This window comes from Pyrgilauda ruficollis, unplaced genomic scaffold (assembly GCF_017590135.1).
Source record: "Pyrgilauda ruficollis isolate IOZ18807 unplaced genomic scaffold, ASM1759013v1 scaffold17, whole genome shotgun sequence".
Classification (NCBI taxonomy): domain Eukaryota; kingdom Metazoa; phylum Chordata; class Aves; order Passeriformes; family Passeridae; genus Pyrgilauda; species Pyrgilauda ruficollis.
The window spans coordinates 5,327,193-5,350,498 of record NW_024515875.1 but is presented as its reverse complement, the minus strand read 5'-3'; the positions used below and the strand labels follow the sequence as shown (position 1 = coordinate 5,350,498).

At 38.6% G+C, this 23,306-nt stretch overlaps 1 protein-coding gene across 1 annotated transcript; it reads left to right on the top strand.

The window, feature by feature from the left end:
* The first annotated feature begins 177 nt into the window (after nucleotides 1–177).
* Nucleotides 178–22,597, top strand: ATG3 (autophagy related 3). Its single transcript, XM_041464003.1, has 12 exons — nucleotides 178–362; nucleotides 3,047–3,088; nucleotides 6,226–6,275; nucleotides 7,435–7,505; nucleotides 9,196–9,303; nucleotides 10,880–10,929; nucleotides 12,853–12,934; nucleotides 13,443–13,477; nucleotides 14,208–14,363; nucleotides 14,986–15,113; nucleotides 20,617–20,685; nucleotides 22,376–22,597. The coding sequence occupies exons 1-12, from the start codon at nucleotides 291–293 to the stop codon at nucleotides 22,455–22,457; spliced, it is 945 nt and encodes a 314-aa protein (XP_041319937.1). The 5' UTR covers nucleotides 178–290; the 3' UTR covers nucleotides 22,458–22,597.
* Nucleotides 22,598–23,306: the final 709 nt, after the last annotated feature.

Here is a 23,306-nt window from a genome sequence, read left to right as displayed (position 1 = left end):
GCCCCGCGCGGACTCGCGCGCGCCCTCCTCCCCCGCTCCGGCACCACCGGCCCGGCCCCGCCCCCGCGACTTCCAGGAGCCCGCGAGCTCCGCCCCCCCGGCGGCCGCGTAAACCACGGCCCCGCCTTCCCGCCCTGCGCGCGCACCGTGCGTCGTCACGCGCGTGCGACGGGGGGCGGGGGGAACGTGAGGGGAGGGTCACGTGGGCGGTGGCCGCGGGAGCGCCGTGCTGAGGGCGGGGGCGCGGCCGCTGTCCGTCTGTCCGCCCTCCCGTCCGTCCGTCCGCCGCAATGCAGAACGTCATCAACACGGTGAAGGGGAAGGCCCTGGAGGTGGCCGAGTACCTCACGCCCGTGCTCAAGGTGCCGGTCCTGCGCGGGAGCTGGGATGGGGAGGAAGGGCACCCGTGGCCGCGCGTCCCTGCGTGAGCCCCGGCTGTCGGTGCCCTTGTCGGCCGGGCCCGAGGAGCTGCGTGGCTGCGGGTCTGGAAGGGCGCGGTGCTGGGCGTGCCGGCACAGCCGTCGGCCCTCATCCCGCTCCGGTCCGGAGGGGACGGGGGAACCTCGGCTGGCGCTCATCCCGCAGAGGGGGAGCATCCACCTGGGAGGGGCGGGCCTCTCGAAGAACAGGTGTTGCTGCTCCTGCTTCTCAGGGAATTACTTAAATGTGTTGCCGTTTTCTGTTAAAATCACGAAAGTTTTACGTGGTTGTGTGTCCCGGAATTGAAATCCGAGCGTACAGAGAGGCGTGAGCCTGGTTTCAGGAATTGCGTTGCAATGGTTATTTTGGGTAAAAGGGCAACTTTTTCAGCTGACATAAAAAAAATCCAAACCAAAACAACAAAATTAGCCACACACCTTCGTTGGGTGATCAGGTGTTACATTGCACAGTTTATTCCTGTGTCAGAATTACAGTATTAATACAAGCCTCTGTGCACCAAAGTAGCTGAGAATAGCAGAAATGAGCCATTGGGTCATTATAAAAGTAGACAGCATATCTGTTATATTTCCTGTTACTGCATCTTTAGGTAGAAACAAGTTATGCTTTTCTGCAGTTGTTAGACTACATCCCTTTCTCCGACTCTTATTTGCAAACATTTTTTTATAGAAACCCCAAATTTGTATACAAGTGCTTAACTTGGCAGCAGTTTTTCCACTACTGATTTTGATGCTTCTGCATGCTTTTGAAAAAAACACTTGTTCATGACAACAGTCTCTTCCTGTGGCTTTGTGGTTTGACCTTTTATGTGCTTTGCACCCTGCAGCTTACTTCTCTGCATAGATAGCAGGGACAGTCAATTATTAATTGAACTTGTTCCTCTGTGGTGTTTGGGATGCTCTTGTCTGGATAGTGGACCTTCCTGGAGTTGTTCACCAATGTGAAATGTATGGGTTGCAGTGGAGTTGTGCCGTGGGAAGGTGAAGTGAGTTGTTCAGTAGTACAGTTGTTGTTGCACAGCTGGTGTAATAGTGGATGAATCCATGTCTCCAGATGCATTACTGGGAGGAGGCAGGAGTGGAACCTTCCAGAAATGGAAGGTGTTGATATTGTGTGTATATGTTCCCTTTACGAGGGCGAAATAAGTACTCCAACTTAGTAATTTTTGAAAGAAACTAAACCTTTGTCTCGCACAATTGAAGAATTTACTTACATGGAAAAATGAACTATTTACCCTCAGGGAAAAAAGGATGGATATTTTACCTGTTTTCTTTCTGTAATTACAGAGACACGAGTTTGTGCATGTTCCCTACTGCTTATGGTTCATTTTGAGGGGAACCAGTAAGTTGTCTCCACTGTGGTGTTGCACAATGTGTTATTGAGGATTCTGAGTTTTATAGCAATTGAAATTACTTTGATTTCAGTCACCTAGCATATAATGATGTTACAGTGTTTGTAGAGCTGCTGTTTTCCTTGTCTTTATCTTGTTCTTAGGTGTATCTTCCTTAGGACTGAGGCGGAAAGGCAGTGATCAGTACCTGTGAAACAAGTGTGCTCCTTTCATTTTCTGTAGCACAGGTGATAGCACAGACTGGGGGAAGGAATGCGAATACCCAAGTGTTGCTGGGGCTGCTTTTATTCAGTGTTTTCTGGCTGGTTGAATATGGTGGAGTTGTGGCTGGGAGAAAGACATGTTCAATTGATGCTTTTAGTCTAGAGAGGGGAAAAAAATAGGCTCCTTAGGGCAAGAAGTCAGCTGTGCCATGGATGAAATTGTCTTCTCTTTCAAAAGCAGGTTTTGAATAGCGCGAATGCTGGGGAACAGTAGGATACCTTGGTACTTGAGGCTTTTCTGAAGAAACAAACAACCAGAAGTTGAAACATAATACACATAGTCTAGATTTGAGTATGACACAAGATGTGTTATCCTTAAGCTTCATAAATGTTGCCTTTGATGCTAAAGTACTTAATTCCTCCATGCGGAATAAGTCTGGTGTCTGCTCACCATCTATTCTTTCATACACGGAACTCCCCACAACAATATGCAAAAACTGAGGCTGTTTCCATGGGATGCATGATGACAGCACAGAAATGGGCATTAAAAGAGAGTATATTACTAAGTCTTTGTATTTAACTTTTTTTACCCCTGAGCAGAGCTGGTTTGGTCTTTCATTCGTGACTTTACTTAACTGCAAACCTCATATTGATGCATTGCAGTGCAGTTCAATGCCTAGAACTCTGGAGTCCTTGATAGGATCACTGATTCCAACTGCTATTCTGTTTCTTACTGGCAAACGTAATACTGAGTGCCAGTCATGTTTTCTTCATTATTGCTATAATTTGCAGTAACAAAAAAATTAATTTGTATGGGTGATAATTTTTCATAACAGCTCATATTTTGCAACAAGTAATTTTGGGGAGCCTTCCTTCCTTATTTTCTGATGTAAGTTGACTGTCAGTCATGGCAGAGGTTCGTCCAGGCTGCTTCTTGGATCTCTGGACAGAACTAATTGCAAAATGAGAGTAGAGAAGATGTTTGTCTTTCCAGTAAAGTGGATTGTGTTGATTTGTCAATAGTTCTCAAAATTTCTAAACTTTTCTCTTGCAGGAGTCCAAGTTTAAAGAAACTGGAGTAATTACACCTGAAGAAGTAAGTATTTAGAAACTTAAATTTATTTTGGAAGTAATGATGCATTTTTAATGCAAAATAACCGTGTTAAACAGATCATGTCTTTGCCAATTATTGCTTCTTGAAACAATTTCCACAAAGTGAAATTTCTAAGTGGTCTTTTTTATTCTGCATATTAAAGTAGATCAACATAATTTCTCCAGAGATGGCATTAGGCATCTGAATGTGGGATGCTTCTTTCCTCTATTATGCTGTGAAAAGATTGTAAAGAAGCTGGGTCAACAGCTCCATTTGTCATGGGAGTTCAGGACTGAAGTAGGAATGTATTGGTTTCTTTTCTCTGAGGAACTTGAAGGGGAGCTTTTATCTTTGGAAGAGTCTTTGTTTACCTCTGTTTTTATTCCGTCCAAGGCTCTGTGAAGATCATTACATATATTTGTTCACACCGTGTATCCAATGATTATTATTTTTCCCTCTTCTTCTCTATAGGCTGCTTTAGGCTGGTTGTATTTTGAATTGCTGCCAAGCAGTTGTATTTTTTTAAGAACTCCAATGCAAAGAGCAATAAACTGCATTTTTTTCCTGGAACAGTAAGAACACTGGCTGTGTTGAGCTATTTTAACTTCCCCCTTGCACTTTTTCTCATATTGAACTGCTATTGATCTGCAAAAACTTCGTCTTTACAGAGTTCTAATAAAACAGTTAGGGCTGTTAGGTTGAATGAAAGGACTGTTAGGCCATAAAAAATTGTAAAGATGAGATGGAAAAAAAAAATGGAACAAATGATGACTGATGAAGGTAGATAATGTGGACAGAAGTACTTTTCCTAATATTGATGCCTGTATTTTTCTGCTGTGTTGCCCTGGCAAGCAAACACTCATTCTCTCCCTCTGACACAGAAGTACCACACAGAAAAACAGGCTTAGCAACATGGTGTTCTGTTCTGATAACCGTATGTATGTGTGTATATAAATATTCATATATGTTAAGCAATAATACATGGTCTTTATTGTATATAAACTAGAATAACAGAGAAAGTCTGGACAAATGTTCTACCTGTACTTAATCCCTTTGTGGTTTATGGGAGAAGAATTTGCAGTAGTGTTGTAAGAAAAGGCATCTTCTATAGAACATAGCAAGAACCACACTGTATTACATGAAACAGTTTGCAGCCTTTAAACACCACTAGGAATATGAATAGTCCATGTTCTCTGTGTCAAGTTAGATGCTGCTGGGATGAATAAATTGGATCCTTCAAAACAGTAGTCAAGGGAACCAGTTATACAGGAAGATTAAATTTTTGGTAAATTTAGATTAAGCTGGAGCATGGACCTGCTGGTTAGCCCTTGGACAGCCTTTATATAGGAGTGGTTGCTAAAGAAGAATGATGACACTAGGATGTTGTCTTTGCATGAGTTTGGATTTCTTGGGTAATTTAAGCCTGAGACACTAACTGGTGTATAGATTTTTGTGGCTTGCCTCTGAGGATGAATAAATTAAGACTAAAGATGACTCATCAAACTCAACACCTACTCCTTTTTTTCACTTATCTGTGCACTTGATTTATTTTCAAAAATTCTTGCCCGTCATGAGTTCTTACTAGTTAGTACCTCCAAAAGATGACACCTGTTTTAATTATGTGTGTAAATAGAGGGAAATTGTTAAAATCATTCTCTTCAGGACTAGAAATAAGATGTCCTAAAATTGATCTCCTTCTGCTTTCCAGTACTGATTCAGATATGAGGTAGCATCAGTGCTTGAGAAATAGAAAGTGAAACCAGCGAGATAATTTTGCTGCCTCAAGTGAAAAAAATAGATGAAATTTCAAATGCCGTTTTAGGGCTATGTATCTGTTAGACCCACAAACTACACTGTTTTTTCATGTTTAGTAATATATTTCAACATTGCTGTCACAAACAGAGTTCCAATTCCTTGAACAGAGAATTTTAAATAATTCTGGAATTTCATTTATGTTTATTATGTAAGAGATAATGAGTTTTAAAATTTCCCTGTGTATTGGGAGGGTTTGCTGGGGTTTTTTAAAGGATTCAATTTTGCTAGAGGTTTCTGTTGAAAGTAGTTGAAAGAGAAGCAGTTTTGCAGAGATTAAGCCTGTTAATCCGTGTGCGGTGCGCACTGTGGTGTTTTGTGCAGCACTGATCCGCCTGCCTTTGGAGGACATGATGAGGAAATGGCTGTGACCTGCTGCAAGCCTGTTACATCACACTGCAGCAGCTCCTGGGCAGCTGGGGAGGGAAACCGGCTCTTCAAGACGAGTGCACCTGTAGCAATAGCTGTGCACCTCATATTCCAAAGGGAGTGCTGCAAAGGCCACAAAAATCACTTGAGTGCAGGCTTGCCTTCCTCAATTTATGTGTACAAAGACAAGCCCAGAGGGTTAGGCTTTGCTGCATGAATTTTTAGTTTGTACACACATGACATTGCTGGCAAGTTTAACATGACAGTAACACTTTGAATTAGTAATGCAATTTTATAAAAGGCTTTATCTTTGATACTAAGAACAAGCAGAGTGAATATTTTTAAAAACTATTTCTTCAGAACAAAGTTGCTGATAAGATTTGTAGTGTACTAAGTGGTAATCCATTTTTAGTTTACATCAGTGGTCAGCTATTATAGTGATGGTCATTATATAAAATCTCTGCTGTTTATTTCTTTGTTGCAGTTCTCTCACTGATTCAGTGGATTGATGGTCTCGCTTTTCTTACTGCAAAATTGTTTTGAACAAGGAAAGAGAATTAAACTTTTTTTTTTGTTTTACATTAAGCTCTTTGTTATCTTTGCAAAAGTTTGAATAGTGGCAAATAAAAATAATTTATTTATTACAAAGTAAATAGTCTTACTAGGTCCAGGTGCTATTTTGGTTCTTACTAGACTGGAAGGTAGTATCACAGGTTTTGAAACGCTGAATTTGCTATGGTGCTTAGTAAGCATTTCAGGTGAAGTTGATTTAATCTTTGCATTTTCATGGTTAGCTGAGATATGGGATTAAAATAAAGCATCAAGCTGATTGTAACATTTGCTGATTACACAGTTAATTGATCAAAGGGATGTGGAACTGAAATACTAATGCTGAGAAAAAAATGGAGATTGTTACCTTTGGCCATGTGTAAAAGTAATTTTTTTTCCTGCCTTAACAGTTTGTTGCAGCTGGAGACCACTTAGTTCACCACTGTCCTACTTGGCAATGGTAAGGAAAATTGAAAGAATTGTAGAAAGCTGGCATTCTTGCCTGGGCTTTGGTCTGTTTCCATTGGATTTAGCCATACAGTTGTCAGAGCAGTAAGTGTACTTTTCCAGTAAAACTTTTATGACGGCTCTATACAGCTTACTAATTGTCGTATAGCAGTAGTTGAGATGAGGATTTGCTGGGGTTTTTTTTTGTTTGTTTTCCTGAGGTTTTAGGGGAAATAATCTGTCATATACTGTGAATGCTTTTAGTGCTTAGCTGCAGTAGCAGCATGTCTCCCCGGGTTTGTCCTGGTGATTGAAAAAGTAAAGGCCATGTGCAACTGGAATTACTAGGCAGTAGCTGTAAATGGTATATTTTGACAAGCATTTGTTAATAAATATATTCAAGTTAGCTCACAGCAGTTCATGTTGTGCAGTGATTGCCCTTAGAAATCCCTTCTGTTTTGTGCACAGTAAGGGTGCAAATAAGGTGCTTCCTTATGTTTTACTGGTGTTTTGCATTATGAAACTGCTCCTAAATGAGCATTGTCTGTGCAGTTGGTATCATCAGGGTCTTGGCTCTGTACTGAGCCTCGAATGGCTGAAGGAAAAATTACTATGTTTGAATCATTGTTTCCCTGCCCCTTTGCCTTCTCCTTCAGAGAAAACATGATGTTGAGTCTAGCAGCATTTTGGAATGGGCTATTTAGAATGTTACTCTTGTTTCAAACCAAAAACCACTCAAGGTGAAGGCAAATGCTTGAATAATGTGAAATTAAGAGTACTTAAGCACTAGTGACCATGGACAGATTTTGTATTTATAGAGGTCTGTTTCTTGTTTTTCTGAAGCTGCTTTCTTCAGACATTTTCTACTTTGTTGTTGCTGATCCTAGAAAATTTTATATAGAATAGATTATTTTGTCAATCCACCTTTGCTTGGCCATCGCAGGATGAAGGTTTTTTGAGGCATAAAATGGTGTTGATCTCAGAACAGTTAGGGGTGGCCAAGCTTTCTAACACCATACCAAATGTATATAGGGAAGAGTAAAGTCATAGCAAACCAATTCTGAGAATAGGTCAAGAGGATTATATAAAATGTTCCTGACACAATGTGAAAATAGAAAGGTTCTTTTGTTTGCAGGTCATCAAATTCTCTAATGGTGTGCTTCATTTTACAGGGCTTCAGGAGAAGAACTAAAAGTCAAAGCTTATCTGCCAACAGACAAACAGTTTCTGGTAACTAAAAATGGTAAGCCTGAAATTTAAATGTAAGCATTCTTAGAATTGACAGTATGGCTGACTGTGCTGTCAGCTGTACCGATTGTATTGATGGGGAAGCAAATACCTTACGCTTCGGATGCTCTGGCTTTGCAATATTAAAGAAGTTTTTCCTGCACTCCTAAATTCTTTTTCTTAGACCACTTTATATAGTATAGCTATATATGAGACATATAGTAGAGCTTTATATGAGACATAAAGCTTGCCTTGATAAAGTATAAATGAACTTTAAATATTATTAACCTCTTTGTCTGTCTTTGCTTCAACTCATGTTCAGTGTCTAAAATGAAGATATGTTTATTTTCCTTTGGAAACTCAGGCTATTAAAGAGTTCTCAAAATGTTTTTTATGCTGACACTGATGCTTCTAATTCAAGTATGTAGTTAATGTCAATGCCCTTGTCAATTAGAGTCGTATAAATACAATCTTATACATGTGGTGATACTTTTTAATGGATAAGAAGGATAACATTTTGGCACAATTATGGGGAAATACGAAAGATCTTGTATCAAAATGTGTCAAAGCTATTAGATGAAGTATTAGCATTAAGCCTGAGGAAATTTTTGCCTGCAGAGGATTGTATTATATACTTGGATTTTCCTTGCTGGCTTTTGGGGTCTTGCAGTGCACCATAATGAGAAAATTACTACAGTAACAGTGGACATTCTCCTGACATGGGCCTCATGGTTTGATAGCCAGTTGATCTGCTTTGTTTCTTTTCCTGTCACTACTGAGGTTCCTCGTTGCTCTAATCCTCTTGATCACATTCCAGAATAATGTGCTTCCTGCTGCTGGTGTAACATTGGCCTCCCACCTGAGTAAAAGTTGTGGGCGTAGTTGAGACTGGGAACCGTCTTACAGACCTCATTTTAGAAGTCTTTGGATGACTTCACTTTGACTTTCACACCTCTTTTATCCCTTTCTGAAAGGTTAAAGAGCAGTTTTCAAATGCTGCACTTCATGCAGCGGATCTATTTTTCTCCATATTAATAGAAAAGGAAGGAGCATTTTCTACATAGTGCTTGTTCACACTATTGGAAAATGCCTGCTTTGCCTTGATCAGATATTCAGTCTTTCTTTGACTATTTTCTGAAAACATTATCCAAATCTCTATTTAAATGGCTCTGTAATGCATATGACAGAAGTTGTTCTTAATATCATTTGAATTCTTACCTTGTAGATGTTAAATTATAATTAAACATACCTAATGTATTGCATAAGTAGCTGCTGCAAACTTTTAGCAGCATTCTAGAGCCTAAATGAGTTTGGAAAACTGATGAAAATGCAGGCAAAGTTGTCCTTAGTTGCTTACCAGTGTGAAGAAAACTTAGAGGTTCTCTCCAGTTGTTAGCAAATGAGAAATTAATTCTTTTCTAATCCTTAAAAGATTGGATGAAACTGCTCTAATATTTAATAGAAAGATGAACTTCTAAGACTACAGCAATAGTTGTATTTTACATTAAGTAAAATACGTGGTACAGCATATCAGCATATTTTTGGAAGTTCAAACTTTTGCATTTGAAATATAGCCTTAGGATTCCTTAAATAGGGATATATGAAAGAACACATTTTAGAAGGCCTTGTAGGACAATATCATGCTCCAGTCTGGTTTTGTATAAGAATGACTGACTGCATTCTTTTTGTTTTGTCATTTTTTGTAGTGCCGTGCTATAAAAGGTGTAAGCAGATGGAATACTCAGACGAGCAGGAGGCAATTATAGAAGAAGACGATGGTGATGGGGGATGGGTAGACACTTTCCACAATGCAGGTATTCAAGGTCTTGCTGCAGGCTTTGCATTTGGCAACCTGATTTTCAGTTTCCACTCTTAGAAAGTAAAGTCTTTCTGAAATACACGTCTGTGTACCAATATGCAGCCTGGAGGAAATAAGTTACATTATCAGCTACCCATCTGATTGGTACACAGTGTTTAACTGTGTGGCTGTATGTGCTTGAAACAGGCTCCTTTTCAGAGATGATGACACTAAAGTTCTAAGAAGTTATTTTAAAATATGAGCTGTGTAGTACTCATTTCTGACTAAGGAAATCCTGTGAAGATGATGTTAGTTTAAATTGTGGATGCTGTACTAAAAAGAAAGATGTTAGTACAGAGATGAGAGTGGAAGATGATCCTATTTTACAATAAGCCCTTAAATGAGCTTGTGTTTATAAAGAAGTCTAAAAAATACTGCTTATATGAATCTTATCTCACTGGATTTTCTAGCACAGTGTCTTAAAAATACGTCTGGTTTTTTCTAATTGGCAATTATATTAGTTTTAATCTGTTTCATGATGTTCCATCCTGTGTTAATACAATTCAGTCCTTCAGTGATGCTTCCTCCACCATTTCCAAAAGTACTTCTCTAAGTTTTTACTTTCTTTGGTGTAAATTTTTTTGCTGTAATGTAGAGAAAGTTCTCTAAATGGTTTGCCAGGGTGGGGAGGAAAAGGGTTGGAGATGATGCTTTTTTTTTCTGTAGGCATACATTTTTCATTATTGGCAATTCTTATAGGTATCATAGTTCATAATTGAATGCCCCCACACCAAAGAAATAATTTGGAATAGCTTTGTCATGTCCTTGAATTAAGTGTGCAGTATCCATCCCTCCTGTGAATAGACTCCTCTGCCAGGTTTTTCCTTTTAGAGTTGACTGGTTTGGGCACCATACAGTACAGCACAGCTGTAACACCCGGGCCAAACCTCACCAGGTCTCTAAATGCTGTCAAATGAGATAAAATCTGTTTCACAGCTGAAGAGTTAATCAGACAAATGTACTCTGTCAAAGCAGAATCTTGGCATGTATCCCAAAAGGTATTGTGTGAGAACTGCAGTAAGAGCTAGGAGGCTGATGGGGAGTATCTCAAGATTGGAAACTTCTATGATTTGACGTGGTTTTGTATCCCCACTTCCCCTCAGCTAAAAGCATTGAGTGCTGTGCTACATTTTCCTTTGTCATTGCTTTCAGGAACCTCAGAAATATTCATAAATGCCTGCCTTTTTCATGAAGTTGAGTTTCATTGTTGTGATGTGACTGCTTCTCCTGAATTCACTTTTATGCAAAAATACCTTAAAATAGAAGTCCAAATTTGCAGACTTCCATCACGGACTTTTTAAGACGTGGCACATCTGTGCCGTAGTGCTCTGTGTTACTGGTGTGGTTTGCTTAGGGATGTCCCGCACTAAGCATGTTACCAATTCTGAATGAACAGCCTCTCACATATCAAGGTTGTTGAGGTGTGACTTGGAAAGATGAGACACTGCTTTTGAAATCCTTGCAAACTTTCTATGCTGTTCTCTAACCAAGAACCGAGCTTTTTTAACACAAGCTTCTTGTTCAATTTACAGGTATAGTGGGTGCAACAGAAGCAGTTAAGGAGATCACACTAGACAGTAAGGTGCTTGTTTCTAAGTTTTTCTGTTGCTTTGTTACTGACCTGAAGGTAATAGTAGTTTTACCAGTGTCAATCTAGTACTGCAGTACTCCCTGTGAAAGATGAAATTACACTTCATCACAAATTGTTTTGCAGAGGTACATTGACCCTCAGAGCCTGTGATATTAGTCTAAGCATGTGCATCTCCTTATCGCTGTGTTTACCGAGGCATTTGTCTTTTTGCAATGTCTTTAGCCAGTGTGCCAGGCTTCTACAAACTGAAAATTAACTTCTGTTTACACTGATGTCACACATTTGTGTTTCAAGACATTAGTGTTTGGAAATCCAATGTAAAGAAATTTTTATGTCGAAAAGTAATATGGGAATGTAAAGTGTTTCTTTAACTGTGATCTTCAACTACAGCAGGCAGACTTTTAGCACCTTGATCCTGTTTGACAGGTTTATGCCCTTCAGTTTAGAAGAACTTTATTTGTTTAAATGTATACATGTTATGTAGTCCTCATTTTCTGCATGTTTCCAAAAAGTCACTTCAGCAGGAAACAAACCTGAAACTTAAGTCCTCAGGAAGTACTTGAAATGCAAATGTATTGGCTAACATGTTTAAGAAACATGAAGAAAGTGACAGAGACACAAAATACTTTTAAAGATGAGTTTTTATGGGGAGTTCTGTCTGTGGGCTGTGAGCATCCAAGAAGCTTTGGATTCTAAAAATTAGGGGGGAAAAATGGGCTGCCCTATGCTACTGCATAATTATAAACAGCTCCAAAAATGCTATCGATTTGATGAACAGTGAAGTGCAGGTATTCCAAAGGACTTTGCTGAATATAGTAAAAATACTGCTTTTTTACAAGTCAGTAACATGAGAGTGGAAGAAATACTCAAGGAATGACTGAAGTTGATAACTTTTTCTGCAAAACATAATACTTGCAGATTGTTACTGTGATTCATAACTGCTGTTGTGTGCTTTGCATTGGATTTTATCTCTACTGTGTGTAGAAAAACTTGTTTGGTCCTAGGTCCAGTCCAGGAGGACAACTCTTTCCTGCTGATGTTCTGTTTGACAATGCACTTTGTCACTTAGTTTTTACTGGTTTTGGTGGTTTGGGTTTTTTTGATGAACAATCAGCCACCTGATGCTCAGAATTAGAGGAGCTTCTAACTGTAGTAGTTATTTGGAGTATTTTCCTAAAATCTTTATGAAATCTCTGTAAATTGAGACCTTTACTTTCTGAATTTCTTTGGAGTTGTTCGTTGGATTCTATGCTATGCAAGGCCCAAAAGCTACCTGTGGGCTTGTGCTGTATTTGTTTCTGTTGAACTGTAATTCTTGTGTTGCAGAATTATATCAAAATGTGATACCTTTTGTGACTGTCTTGTGGTTTAAAACAATTATGGAACTGGACGGGGCTCAGAGTCTGTGAAACTGGGTGATACTTTTAGTCATATAATAGAGTTTATGTAGTCCCACCAAGAGGAGGGGTTTGGACTTGATCATCCTTATGGGTCCCTTCCTTGAGATATTTTATGATAACTGCTGCGCAGTTGGCTGTGGGTTAGAACTTAAAAAAATCTTAACCTAGATGTTTAGTGTTAGCTGTTTAGTTACTGCCTTTCATTTGAGATAGGTGGATCTCTTGATTGTTTAACACCATGGTCGCTTTTCTTTGTTTAGGGATTAAATCATTCCAGATTGCAAAGTGAAAGGAAAACTTTTTAAACGAATTTTTAATGTCATACTAGGACTTTGAAACAAGGATGAGTTATTAAGCAAATATTTGAGTTCAGTGTAGTCCTCAATATTTCAGAAGTTATCTTTCTGGCTCACTGAATGTATTGACTGGACTTAACACCTTCAATTTTTTGGGGCTATTAGGCTATGTAGATGCAACAGTCATTAAAGCAGTATTTTCAATTTAACTTCTAAAGGATAATATAAAAATACCAGAGTGTTCAGCATCTTGTGAAGATGATGACGAGGAAGATGAAGGAGAAGCTGCAGACATGGAAGGTATTTCCTTAACTTGAGTAGGACATATTGTATTTCAGGTCTTTAAAGCAGTACACTCTAAAACACCACTCATTCTTTGCAAGGAATTCATGCTGAAAACTTCAGTAGGCCTGTGCTCTTTAGCATCATTGTATGGTTTTATTGATACATGTTTGCTCTAACTTGTGTGCTGAAAACCTGACTAAATATTAGTGATTGGAAAATTGTGTAGCAGAACAGATCTAAGAAAGTATAAATTAGGGATTTAGCACAGCTTCCTTCCAGCCTTGTACTTACACTTAAACTCAATCTGCCTATATAAAATCGCTGAAGTATAGCTCCACCTACTTACTGTAGTCTTGGTCAAATTTGTGTTTAAAAAGAGATAGTCTGGTTTGGGGATTGGGACGGTTACCTGAATAAAACTTCTTTAGATACATGTCGATTTTTTTAAAGTAGTTATTTATGAATGACAAATATAATGACTGGCTACAAGCTGAACACAGAATTTTATGGGTCTTCTTTTCAGAGTATGAAGAAAGTGGGCTATTGGAGACAGATGATGTGAGTGAACAGTTCTCTATCTTGCCTGTTACAATATAAGCACAAGCAAAGTAAAAATAATGATAAATGGCTGAAATAACAAGCTTATGAGTAGTAGGATTACTGAGCTTGGATTCCTATGGATTTGTCTCCTGCCAATCTACTGCACTAACTTGAACCCTTGGGTCCTCAAAGATTTTTCCCACAGAAATTTTCCTTGGTTTTGCTAATCCTTTTTGCTCTGCTTGTACAACAGCACTGTATTCACGAGAAGTTAAAAAATGCAGTGGTGGTTCTTGGGGCTTACACAGGGAGGATGAGTGGCCTGTAGGTTCAGTAGATTACACCAATACATCAGACTTTTATAGAGAAAACAGAAGGCCTCATTATTTGTGGTACTATGCTATGGTCTTAATGAACCTGCACAAGCTGAGACCTTTGCCTTGTGAATTTCATTGGAATTTTCTGTTATTTGTGAAAGCAGGTAGGGGGTGTAACAGCATAGCTGCCTACTTCCTTAAGAAATCAGACCTTTTTTGAAAAGTAAAAAAAATCACCTAAAATAAAACCAAAAACTACTTGTTGGGGGAGAAACTGATGCTCCTAATTTAGAAATAAAAACAAACCATAAGTTGGGGGTTTTTGTGCCCACTTAAGGACATGATTAACAGTTCTACATTACTACTTAGTATGGGAAAGGAAGGAACTCAAGCAAGATTATTCTAATCTTGTTATTTTTACCTTGAACCAGGCAACGCTTGACACACGACAGATTGTAGAAGCTAACAAAACTAAAGTTGATGTTGGAGGGGAAGATGCTATTCTACAGACTAGAACCTATGACCTCTACATCACTTATGACAAATATTACCAGACTCCAAGGCTCTGGTTATTTGGATATGATGAGGTATATCTATGTTGGGGTTTTTTTCCTACTTCTGTGAAATGAGGCTCACTGTGTCAAATAGGCTATTTTGTTGCTTATTCACAATAGAAATTTAAAGGAAAAAATGTTAAGAAAACCATTAAGCCATATAGGCTTGTAGGCAGGACTTCTATTGTACTTGCAGCAAGTTGGAACAATTTCACTAAAAACTGCACATGATAACTGAGCGTATTTTGAAGGAAGGCACTTGTGTTTTTGTTAGCACTGTAGAGCTGGTAGTTACCCCAGTAAACTCAGTCAAGTAAGCAGGTATGTACTTTCATCTCCTTCAAAAGAAAGGAATATATGAATAGTTCTTCCCTTTAATCACTAGGTTTCTTGAGCTAAAGTTGGGTAGGTCCCACTGCTCAAGTACTGAGGAGGGAACCTAGCTGGTTTTAGATACATTGACTACACTGCTCAAAATAGTGCAGTACTATTTTTGTACCATATGGATTTTAACGCAGTTCTTTCACTGTACCTTCGGAACCTTTATATTTTAGATGCCTGTAATTTTTGGGGCATTGTCTGTTACTGATGTTAGAAAGGAGCAAGATTCTTTGTTAGTAATGCTTTGGTTCTCGTGTTCCTTGTTCCTCTCTAGCAGCGGCAGCCTTTAACAGTAGAGCATATGTATGAAGATATTAGTCAAGATCATGTCAAAAAAACAGTGACCATTGAAAACCATCCTCATCTTCCTCCACCGCCCATGTGTTCAGTTCATCCATGCAGGTAAGTCTTTGTTTCTGGTCTGATAGTGCCTGCACATACAAGGCACTTTGCTGCTCTTGTTAGGGATTTTCTTCAGGTCTTCTGGACATATTTCTACAATTGGTTGCTGTAGTGGTCTGTTAGCTTCTGAGGCAGTATGAAAGGAAGGGGTCAGCAGTTCTCTGAGTTCATTCCAGTGCTCAGTGCAGCATGTTCTGCAGTTAGCACTGTCTTCTCTGATCAACTTGCTTTTTAAACTCATCTTCCCTGTGTACTCCAGGAGATGGCAGACTAAAAGAATTCCACGAGATAAAGTTTTATCCTTTTGTCTACTTTTTGGGGAGAGTAGAAGTACAGTGTATATACTTTTGGCAGCTGAAAAGGCTATTTGAACATTAAATAGCAGTTTCTTATTTTATGGTAACTATCTCCTGCTCCCCTTTACCTTATGCACTGATTAATAGAGATCCTGTGATTGTCACACTGAAGTATTTGTTGAACACAGCTGCAAAACACAGTTGGTTTTTTTGGGTATTGTTCCATTTTCCATGTTTCTCACCCAAGACATAGGGAGCGTGTAGTTCAACTTGCTGCACAGATATTTTTTCTAGACCTTTGAAAGGCGCATCCTGTCTTAGATGTAGGCCCTTACATCCTTTTAGGTGTCTTAGTGATACAGAGCCAGTATCTGAAACAGTGTAATTCCTCTTGACAGTATGAAGTTCCTGAAGGTACAAGTTTGGGCCTTTACCTTTTAAGAAAATACACTCTTTGTATGATTGCATATGTTTAAAAGAAAAAATTTAAGAGTCCACATTGCCAGTTTAATTTCCTTTGATTCAAACACTTAGGCCATCCATGTCTCTAGCTGAGTGTCAAATAACTTGTTGACAAGCTTGTAGTCATTTTCACATACTCAAAGCATTCTTGCTTTTGGCTTAGCATTTAGAGAAGAGAGCAAGGGAACTTTGCAACAAGTACTTTATGGCTAATTTTGGTCTTAAGAGGATAGATATTCATATGCTTTGTAAATCTGTGTATCATGTTTCTTGCAGTTCACAGTTCATTAGCCACTGCTTTTCAAAAGTGTTTGCTTTTGCCAAGCAGTCAGACTTACATGTGGACAGTATGGAGCAGAGAAGCCATTGTGCTGGGAAGTAATTTTTCCCCCTCTAGTGGTCTAGTTGAAAATTGTGGAGTAATTCTTGGTTTTTTAATCATCAGGTTTAAGTCTGCACTAACATGAAAATGTCAGTCTGGGTGCTCAAGAGTAATACAAGAAGCAGAAGTGGAAGAACTGCAAAGCAAATAATAAAGTATAGAACATAAAACAACATAAGGCCTCTGTTAATCTGTGAGACCACCACATATTGAATACTGGAGTACAGCTCTGGTCATCTGCTCTGTAGTCTGTGAGGTGAAAGAAGACTAAAACTGGAAAATATATGGAGATCTGTGTGGGATAACTAAAGTTGTAAAGCTCTTTCCCATAATAAATGATAGAATAATCTATGTCCCTTAATATTTGAAAAAAGCTGAGTAGAGCGTTATGATATCCGTGACCTTCACTATGAATGATGCAGGAGGTGAAGTAATAGGATTTAAGTTTTCTTCCAGTAGTGAAACTGGTGGCATTGAATGCTACTCTGCTGGCATTTTCAAAGCCAGAAAGGATTAATTTCTGCACACACCACCTAACTAAACTAAGTACTTATTTAAGCCATAGTATGTTAATGAAATAAAAAATTGTCAAGGTTATTAAAACTGTAGTTAGTAGAAGGATTCAGAATAAGAAAGTCCCTGGGTAATTTCCAGCAATATGCTGGAAATGCAGTTCTAGTAGTGCTTTGGACAGAGCATTTATGAGGGGCTTGTTCCAGCCTCTTTATTGAGCATGTTCTATAAAATAGGAAGGAGAACCAGGTAGATCTTTGGTTTGAATCCAGTAAGGTGTTCTTGTACCTTGTACGAACATACTAGTCTTAATCTCAACCTGTTAGTGACTTTGACTGTCCTACTGTTTGCTGTCCGAAGGATTTTGGACAAAAAATTGATGCATCTTTTTTTGTGCAACTAGTGTTTTTGATGGAGTGTCAAGTGGGAGGAATGTAGGAGGTCTTAGCAGACTGACCGGGAGGATGATTAAGAGGAGAAAAGGAGGAAAAAAATCCTGAAGCCAGAATTTAATTTTACTTTGTGTTGTGGAAGCCTTGCTAGTAAATTGTTTGGGAAGAAGCTCCTGTTGATGAGTATTTGGAGGGCACTCTAAGAACAAAGAAAGATGCAGTGATATTTCAGCATGACAGCCCTCACTGACTAGGTAGAATTATGACGTTTATACTGGGCTGTAGCTGCAGTTTTATTTGCTTAATTTTAGTTATTACTCTGCAGAGGTGTTAGCAGTGCACTGCTAATCTGTGAATTTGGGTGAGTCTCTTCACAGGTGAGAGCCCTGTTTTCAGGTCATGTTTTCACTTTCTCTGAAGCCAGGGAAGTGCCAGTTCCTTTTTTATGTAATCTACACTTATGCTTGAAGGAATGGTTTACATCATGAGACCTGTTTCAACTTTATCATGAAATAGATGATTGATACTGAAGTGAAACAGGTCTGTTGCTAGTCTTAAAAATGGAGGAAACTGTAGCCCTTTTCAAAAAGTGATGTCATGGACCTGCAACTGCTTAACACTGGAAAGAGTTTAAAAGGTAGTGTTGAGGCTGTGAAGAAAGAGGCTAACAGCATATCTAAAATGGAGGTTTTAAGAATGTTTTCTTACTTTCCAAGTAAGCTATTCTATTTTTTCATGTTGGTAAGGCTAACAGCTAAGAAGGTTGGGCTTCTGAATAAAAACCAATAGCCAAACTGTTGCTTTGTTTTTAATTCAGCTAGGATCTCTGAGTGTTTAGTTATATCTGCTGCTGTTGCTTCCCATCATGCTATAGACATTGTGTAATGTAGGATATTTGTATGATTCCAAACCTTTTTATTGCATAGTGAGTATCCTCATGTCAGGTGTCAAAGAAAGGAAAGAAACAGCAGTTGGATCCCATTGTCAGCTACTTGAGATGGCTTCTATTTTGAGTAGTTAGTGAAAATTGTTCATCTTACAGCTCTTCTGTAAGTTATAGTTCTTGTCAGCATTTTTATGGTACTGGGAGGAACATAGTCAACTTCCTTATTAATTGCTGTAAACTGCTTTAATCACGATTCTCAGCTTTTTCTTTGTGTGCTATGAAGGGACTATCAGCCAGGTTAACTACTAAACATGTTTACAATTAAATCATAATTACTTGCACTGATTCCAAGGACTTATTTATCTCCATTTCAGAATAGTGATAGGCTTCCAAACTCTTTTTGCTTCTAATGTGCTCTAAATATCTTCAGGGAAAGATTTATAGATAGCAGGATATTTTAGCTTACATTTCTTCAAAAGTTATTTCTTTACTTTGTAGTGTGTTTATATATTTTATGTTCATTCCTCCAAGTTTTCTTACAGGAGGAGGCTGAAAACAGGAAACAAACTTTATGAAGTTTATAAAGCACCTGCAAAGCTTTTCATGAGTAACTCAGTAAGAATGGCCATTACTCTGTGACCATTGTAGAATTTGAAGTACCTGAATAGTTCTTAAAAAGCAGAAAAGAGCAAATGTCATTAAGATGTATGAAGTTGAGTCAGTATGCTGTTAAAGACTTCTAATGCCTGCATGGTGACCTGTATTCTGTGCCAGTAAAAAAATACAGTTATGCATAAGGTCAAAACTTAAGTTTTGGCAGTGGCCAGCTTCCTACAGAGAAGCAGCTGGCCTTGGCACCTGAAATGGCATGTGTTCCACAGGGCATCGTGGGGATCCAGAATTGGAATCAGCTCTGAGGGTTAGCTGGCTTGCAAAGACCAACAGTAAATGACAAATGCTGACCTTTAATATTTCCCCAGACTTGCATGTTCCTCTTTACATTGGTAACTTTGCAACAGTTTCCTTCCTTGTTTGCAGCCCCTGGCAGCATGATTAACTTTGGAGATAATTACTAAAAGCCAGTTGCTGGTCAGCTATTTAGATTGACGTACTGGTATCAAGACATGGTGAGAAAGTTACGCAAACTCTGCTTCCCACTCATCCTCCTTCTCAATTGGCACTTTGGTTGTTTTGGGATGGGTGTTTTAAACTACTGCTGCTCACTTACCTGCAGTGCTGTGTATATGGACACCCATAGCCCTGTATTATGTCACTGGTGAAGATTACCTGCAGAATCCTCTATTTAAAACAAGGTTGAAGTAGAGATAAAAGTAAGATTAATTATACAACCTGGGAGTTTGTGTTAAAGGTACATAAATAAAACATAATTTAACATACAGTAGTTCTCCTCTCTGATTTGATATGTTCTTCCCTTAGTTTATGGGATAGAACTGCCTTGAACACAAGAACATTACTTAAAATTGTAACTGGTCATTAAAAGTTTTGAAGTCTTTATCATTAAGGATATACCAAACTATAGCAGACAAGTCATAGCACTCAACACTGAGTGATCTGTTCTAGTTGACTGCTCGTTGAGCAAGGAGGGCTTTAGACTAGGTGATGACCAGTCTCTTCCAGCCCTGGCTATTCTGTAATTTTGTGTTGCATTCCCAGGACCAGCTTTGTGTACTAATATCATGTGGTTCATAGTAGGTCTGGGATGTCACTGATGAGAATTTAAAAACTCAGTGAGCTGAGAAGAGTTTATCCTTCCCTGTAGTGCTTTACAATCATCGAGTTACAAGAAAGAAGAAACTAGCTTAGAAAATGTTTGTTTGCTCTAGAACCTCAGTGAGCTGAGAAGAGTTTATCCTTCCCTGTAGTGCTTTACAATCACAGAGTTACAAGAAGAAACTAGCTTAGAAAATGTTGGTTTGCTCTAGAATCCAAGTTACCACCAGAGAAAGTTTCCATACCCTAAGCCAGTCCTAGAGCAATAGTTCTGAATTTATGCAGGATTGAGTTAATCTGCCTTTCCTAGGAAACTATTAATTGTTTTAGTGTTTTAAACTCTTCAAGCTTTACAAGTTTGAGTACAGCAAAGGCAGCTAAAAATGATACAGCAGTTTCTAGACATCATCTTCAGAGGGCATCTGGGAACTTCTGGTGGCTGGCTGCTGGTCAGTATTACCTTCTAGGGACTTACCTGGGGGCTTTATTAGCATTTAGCAATTAAAAGTCATACTGGCGTCAAGCAGTATGCGTTCACTCTCATGGCACTCTACATTGAGCATACAACATTTCACCTATGACATTGAGTCTACATTGTAGCATACAACATTTTTTGCTTTCTATGGGAATGTAAGGAGCTGTTAAATAATGTTACATTCATCACTTAATGTTACTTTTCAGTTACTCTTGCTATTTTACTTTCTCAGTAAACTGAAAATTTCATCTTGCTACTTCTGAACGTAATGGTCCAAAATTATTTAATTTGCACAAAACCTATTCGTCCTGATGAAGAGGAAGTTGCCTCTTCCTTAAAATGTTTTGGTTTTGATCTGTTTTTCAGGCATGCAGAAGTCATGAAGAAAATAATCGAGACTGTTGCAGAAGGTGGGGGAGAACTTGGAGTTCACATGTATCCTTTTTCATTATTACACAGATTCTTGGACACTTCTTGCAGTGCAAGGTCTGTTACCTCAAGGTTCATAAGCTGAAACACAATTGTGTGTGAAAGCAGTGAATAGCTGCTTGGGATGGCGCTTGCTGGAGTGCTGGGATGAGCTCCTTTGTGCAAACAGACTCCGTTAAGTTTTTGGGGGAACATGAGGTGGTGTGTGGCAGGAGCAATGGGAAAGGCAGGTAGGATTGAAGGGACGGGATTGAGCCCTTGTTTGTAAGGGTGTGAAGGAGGTAGCTGTGAGCATGAACAGGTGATGCCAATGTAGGAGGGTGGGACTGGAGGTTCACAGCCTCTATCCAGAGTGTAATCACTGCGTAGCGGAGCAGCTTTTGTATTAGATTTTAATCTGAAATTAATTTCTGAAAGGTGTAGAGGTCCCACTATTCCCTATTCTGCATGTGCATAATATCTTAGTAAAACAACATTGCTGACAAAAAGCAATGAAAATCACTTAATCCACTCTGAACATCGATATCAAATGCCTCACAATTCAAATTTTCTTTCAGGAAGCTGAGTGAGCTTAATTATGCTTTGTAGGAATCAGTGGTATACTTTCTGACTGGAGCAACCTCTGTGATAAAAGCAAGTGTGTCCTTTCAAAATAGTGTTCTTTGCTGCTGTAGGGCAAATAAGCAGGAATTACTGAGCAGCTAAAGGTCTTGAATCAGTAAAATTCTCATTTACTGTATGAGTTGAAACTTGCTCAATTTGTGCAACAAGCAACTGGAATTGTACTGAAAAATAACCTGCCTGTCACAGTTGTTCAAGTCTCCTAGTCCTCCTATAATTGCAAGTAGCTGTTTTTCCCCTTGTGTTTCTTTTTTTTTTTTTTAATCACTTAAATTGAGCCATTCTTAACATTTCTTGACTCATTTTCATTTATCTTCTGTTTGTGAAGAAATGGTCTGTGAGACTGTTATGTCAAAATAGTTGGGTTTACTTACATCCAGTACCAATGTAACTTAATAGTCAGTTGAAAGTAGTGATTTCTATTAAATTTTCAGTTTCCTATCTGCCTCTTTCCCACATGGACAGAGACTTTAAAATTGTAATTATTCAATATACTCCAGACTGCAAATTCAGGCCCAACATGCATTTCCAAGTGATATGTGCAAGGGAACTCTTCTCTGCCAAGGCAGAGTGTTCAGCTTGCTTAAGCTAATCTGTGTACTTTTCCCTTGTGAACAGGCAGGAGCTCTTTCAAAGGATGGCTCAGAATAGGAGCTGATTCCTTTTTCTGAGTCCCTAAAACACTGAGGAGAGGAGCCTTCTTTCCCTGCAACTACAGGAAGGTAGCTAGGGATTATCCTTGCTGTGTAGAATTTATCTTGGCATTTGTTAATAGCAAATATTAAGAGTGTAAGTGGAGTTGATAATGTTTCTGTGGTGTCTGCAGGATATATTGAAAAAAACTCTTGGTTCCCTGCATTTACTTAAACCAGGAATGCTTGTTTAATTTTGGTCAAGCATGGGATGTCATTACCACAATACTGCAATATTAATCTCCATCTCTCTTAACTCTAAAGTAGCTAGGTGTTATTTTCCTATTAGCAAGAAATACTGCTGAGCAGACCATTGAATGTGACTTCTGCTTTGTTTTGCTGGATTTCTAGCTATTATACATTTTCCTTAATAAGAAACTCAGGTACCTTCTTATTTTCTTGAAATTTGTACAGGCGGTCATTCCAACGATAGAATACGACTACACAAGGCACTTCACGATGTAACTAAAATAAGAGATGTGTTCCTCTAATTATCAAATCTTTTTTTAAATAACCCATCCATGTGACTTATACAACATTATACACAATTTCTGTAACTAATCTTTTATCAACTTGATGCATTAAAATAAAATGTTCCATTACCAGCCTTTTTAATAAAAATCTGTGTGTAATATAAATAAATCACTTTCATTCCAGTACAGATACTGCACTAAGAGGTGGGATTTTTTTTCTCCATAATTCCTTAATTTCCTTCTATGAGAAAATTTTCGTGTATTTTAGAAACTGAAATCTACTTTTGTAGTAAAAGTCTAATAGTTTTGGCTTTGTTACTGATTCCTAAAAATGCACATTTATTTTTTCTCCTTCAATTTAAATTCATTTGAGAGCTTTGTAGAGGGATTTTTTTCCAGCTATGAATGGCTATATTTCCTCTAGCTGGAGGAATATTTTAAAAGATGAAAAACTTAAGTGATTGTCTTGTTAAGAAAGTCTGACTACAGCTTAAATAAGTAACTGTAACTAACCAGTCTTCGAAAGGTGATTTACACTTGAGCAAGACTAGGGATGGAATATTTGAGGAGACAGAGAAGGGATATTCATTATGTAGTATGTTTCTCTTGTAGTAAAGAACAGTCTTATTGACAAAAATACAGCTTGAGGGTAAAGGGAAAAGATTGCTATGGCAGAGCAAGGTTCAATCTTGATTATTTGTCTGCCTCAGCTATACTAATTGCCAGTGTCATAGCGTGGTTTCCTCCTTGGGATGAAATTGCATGGAGTTGTTTGTGGATTCAGATATTGCACAGGCATCCAGGCTTTAGCAACCACTTTCTGCCCTGTAAAATGTAAGGT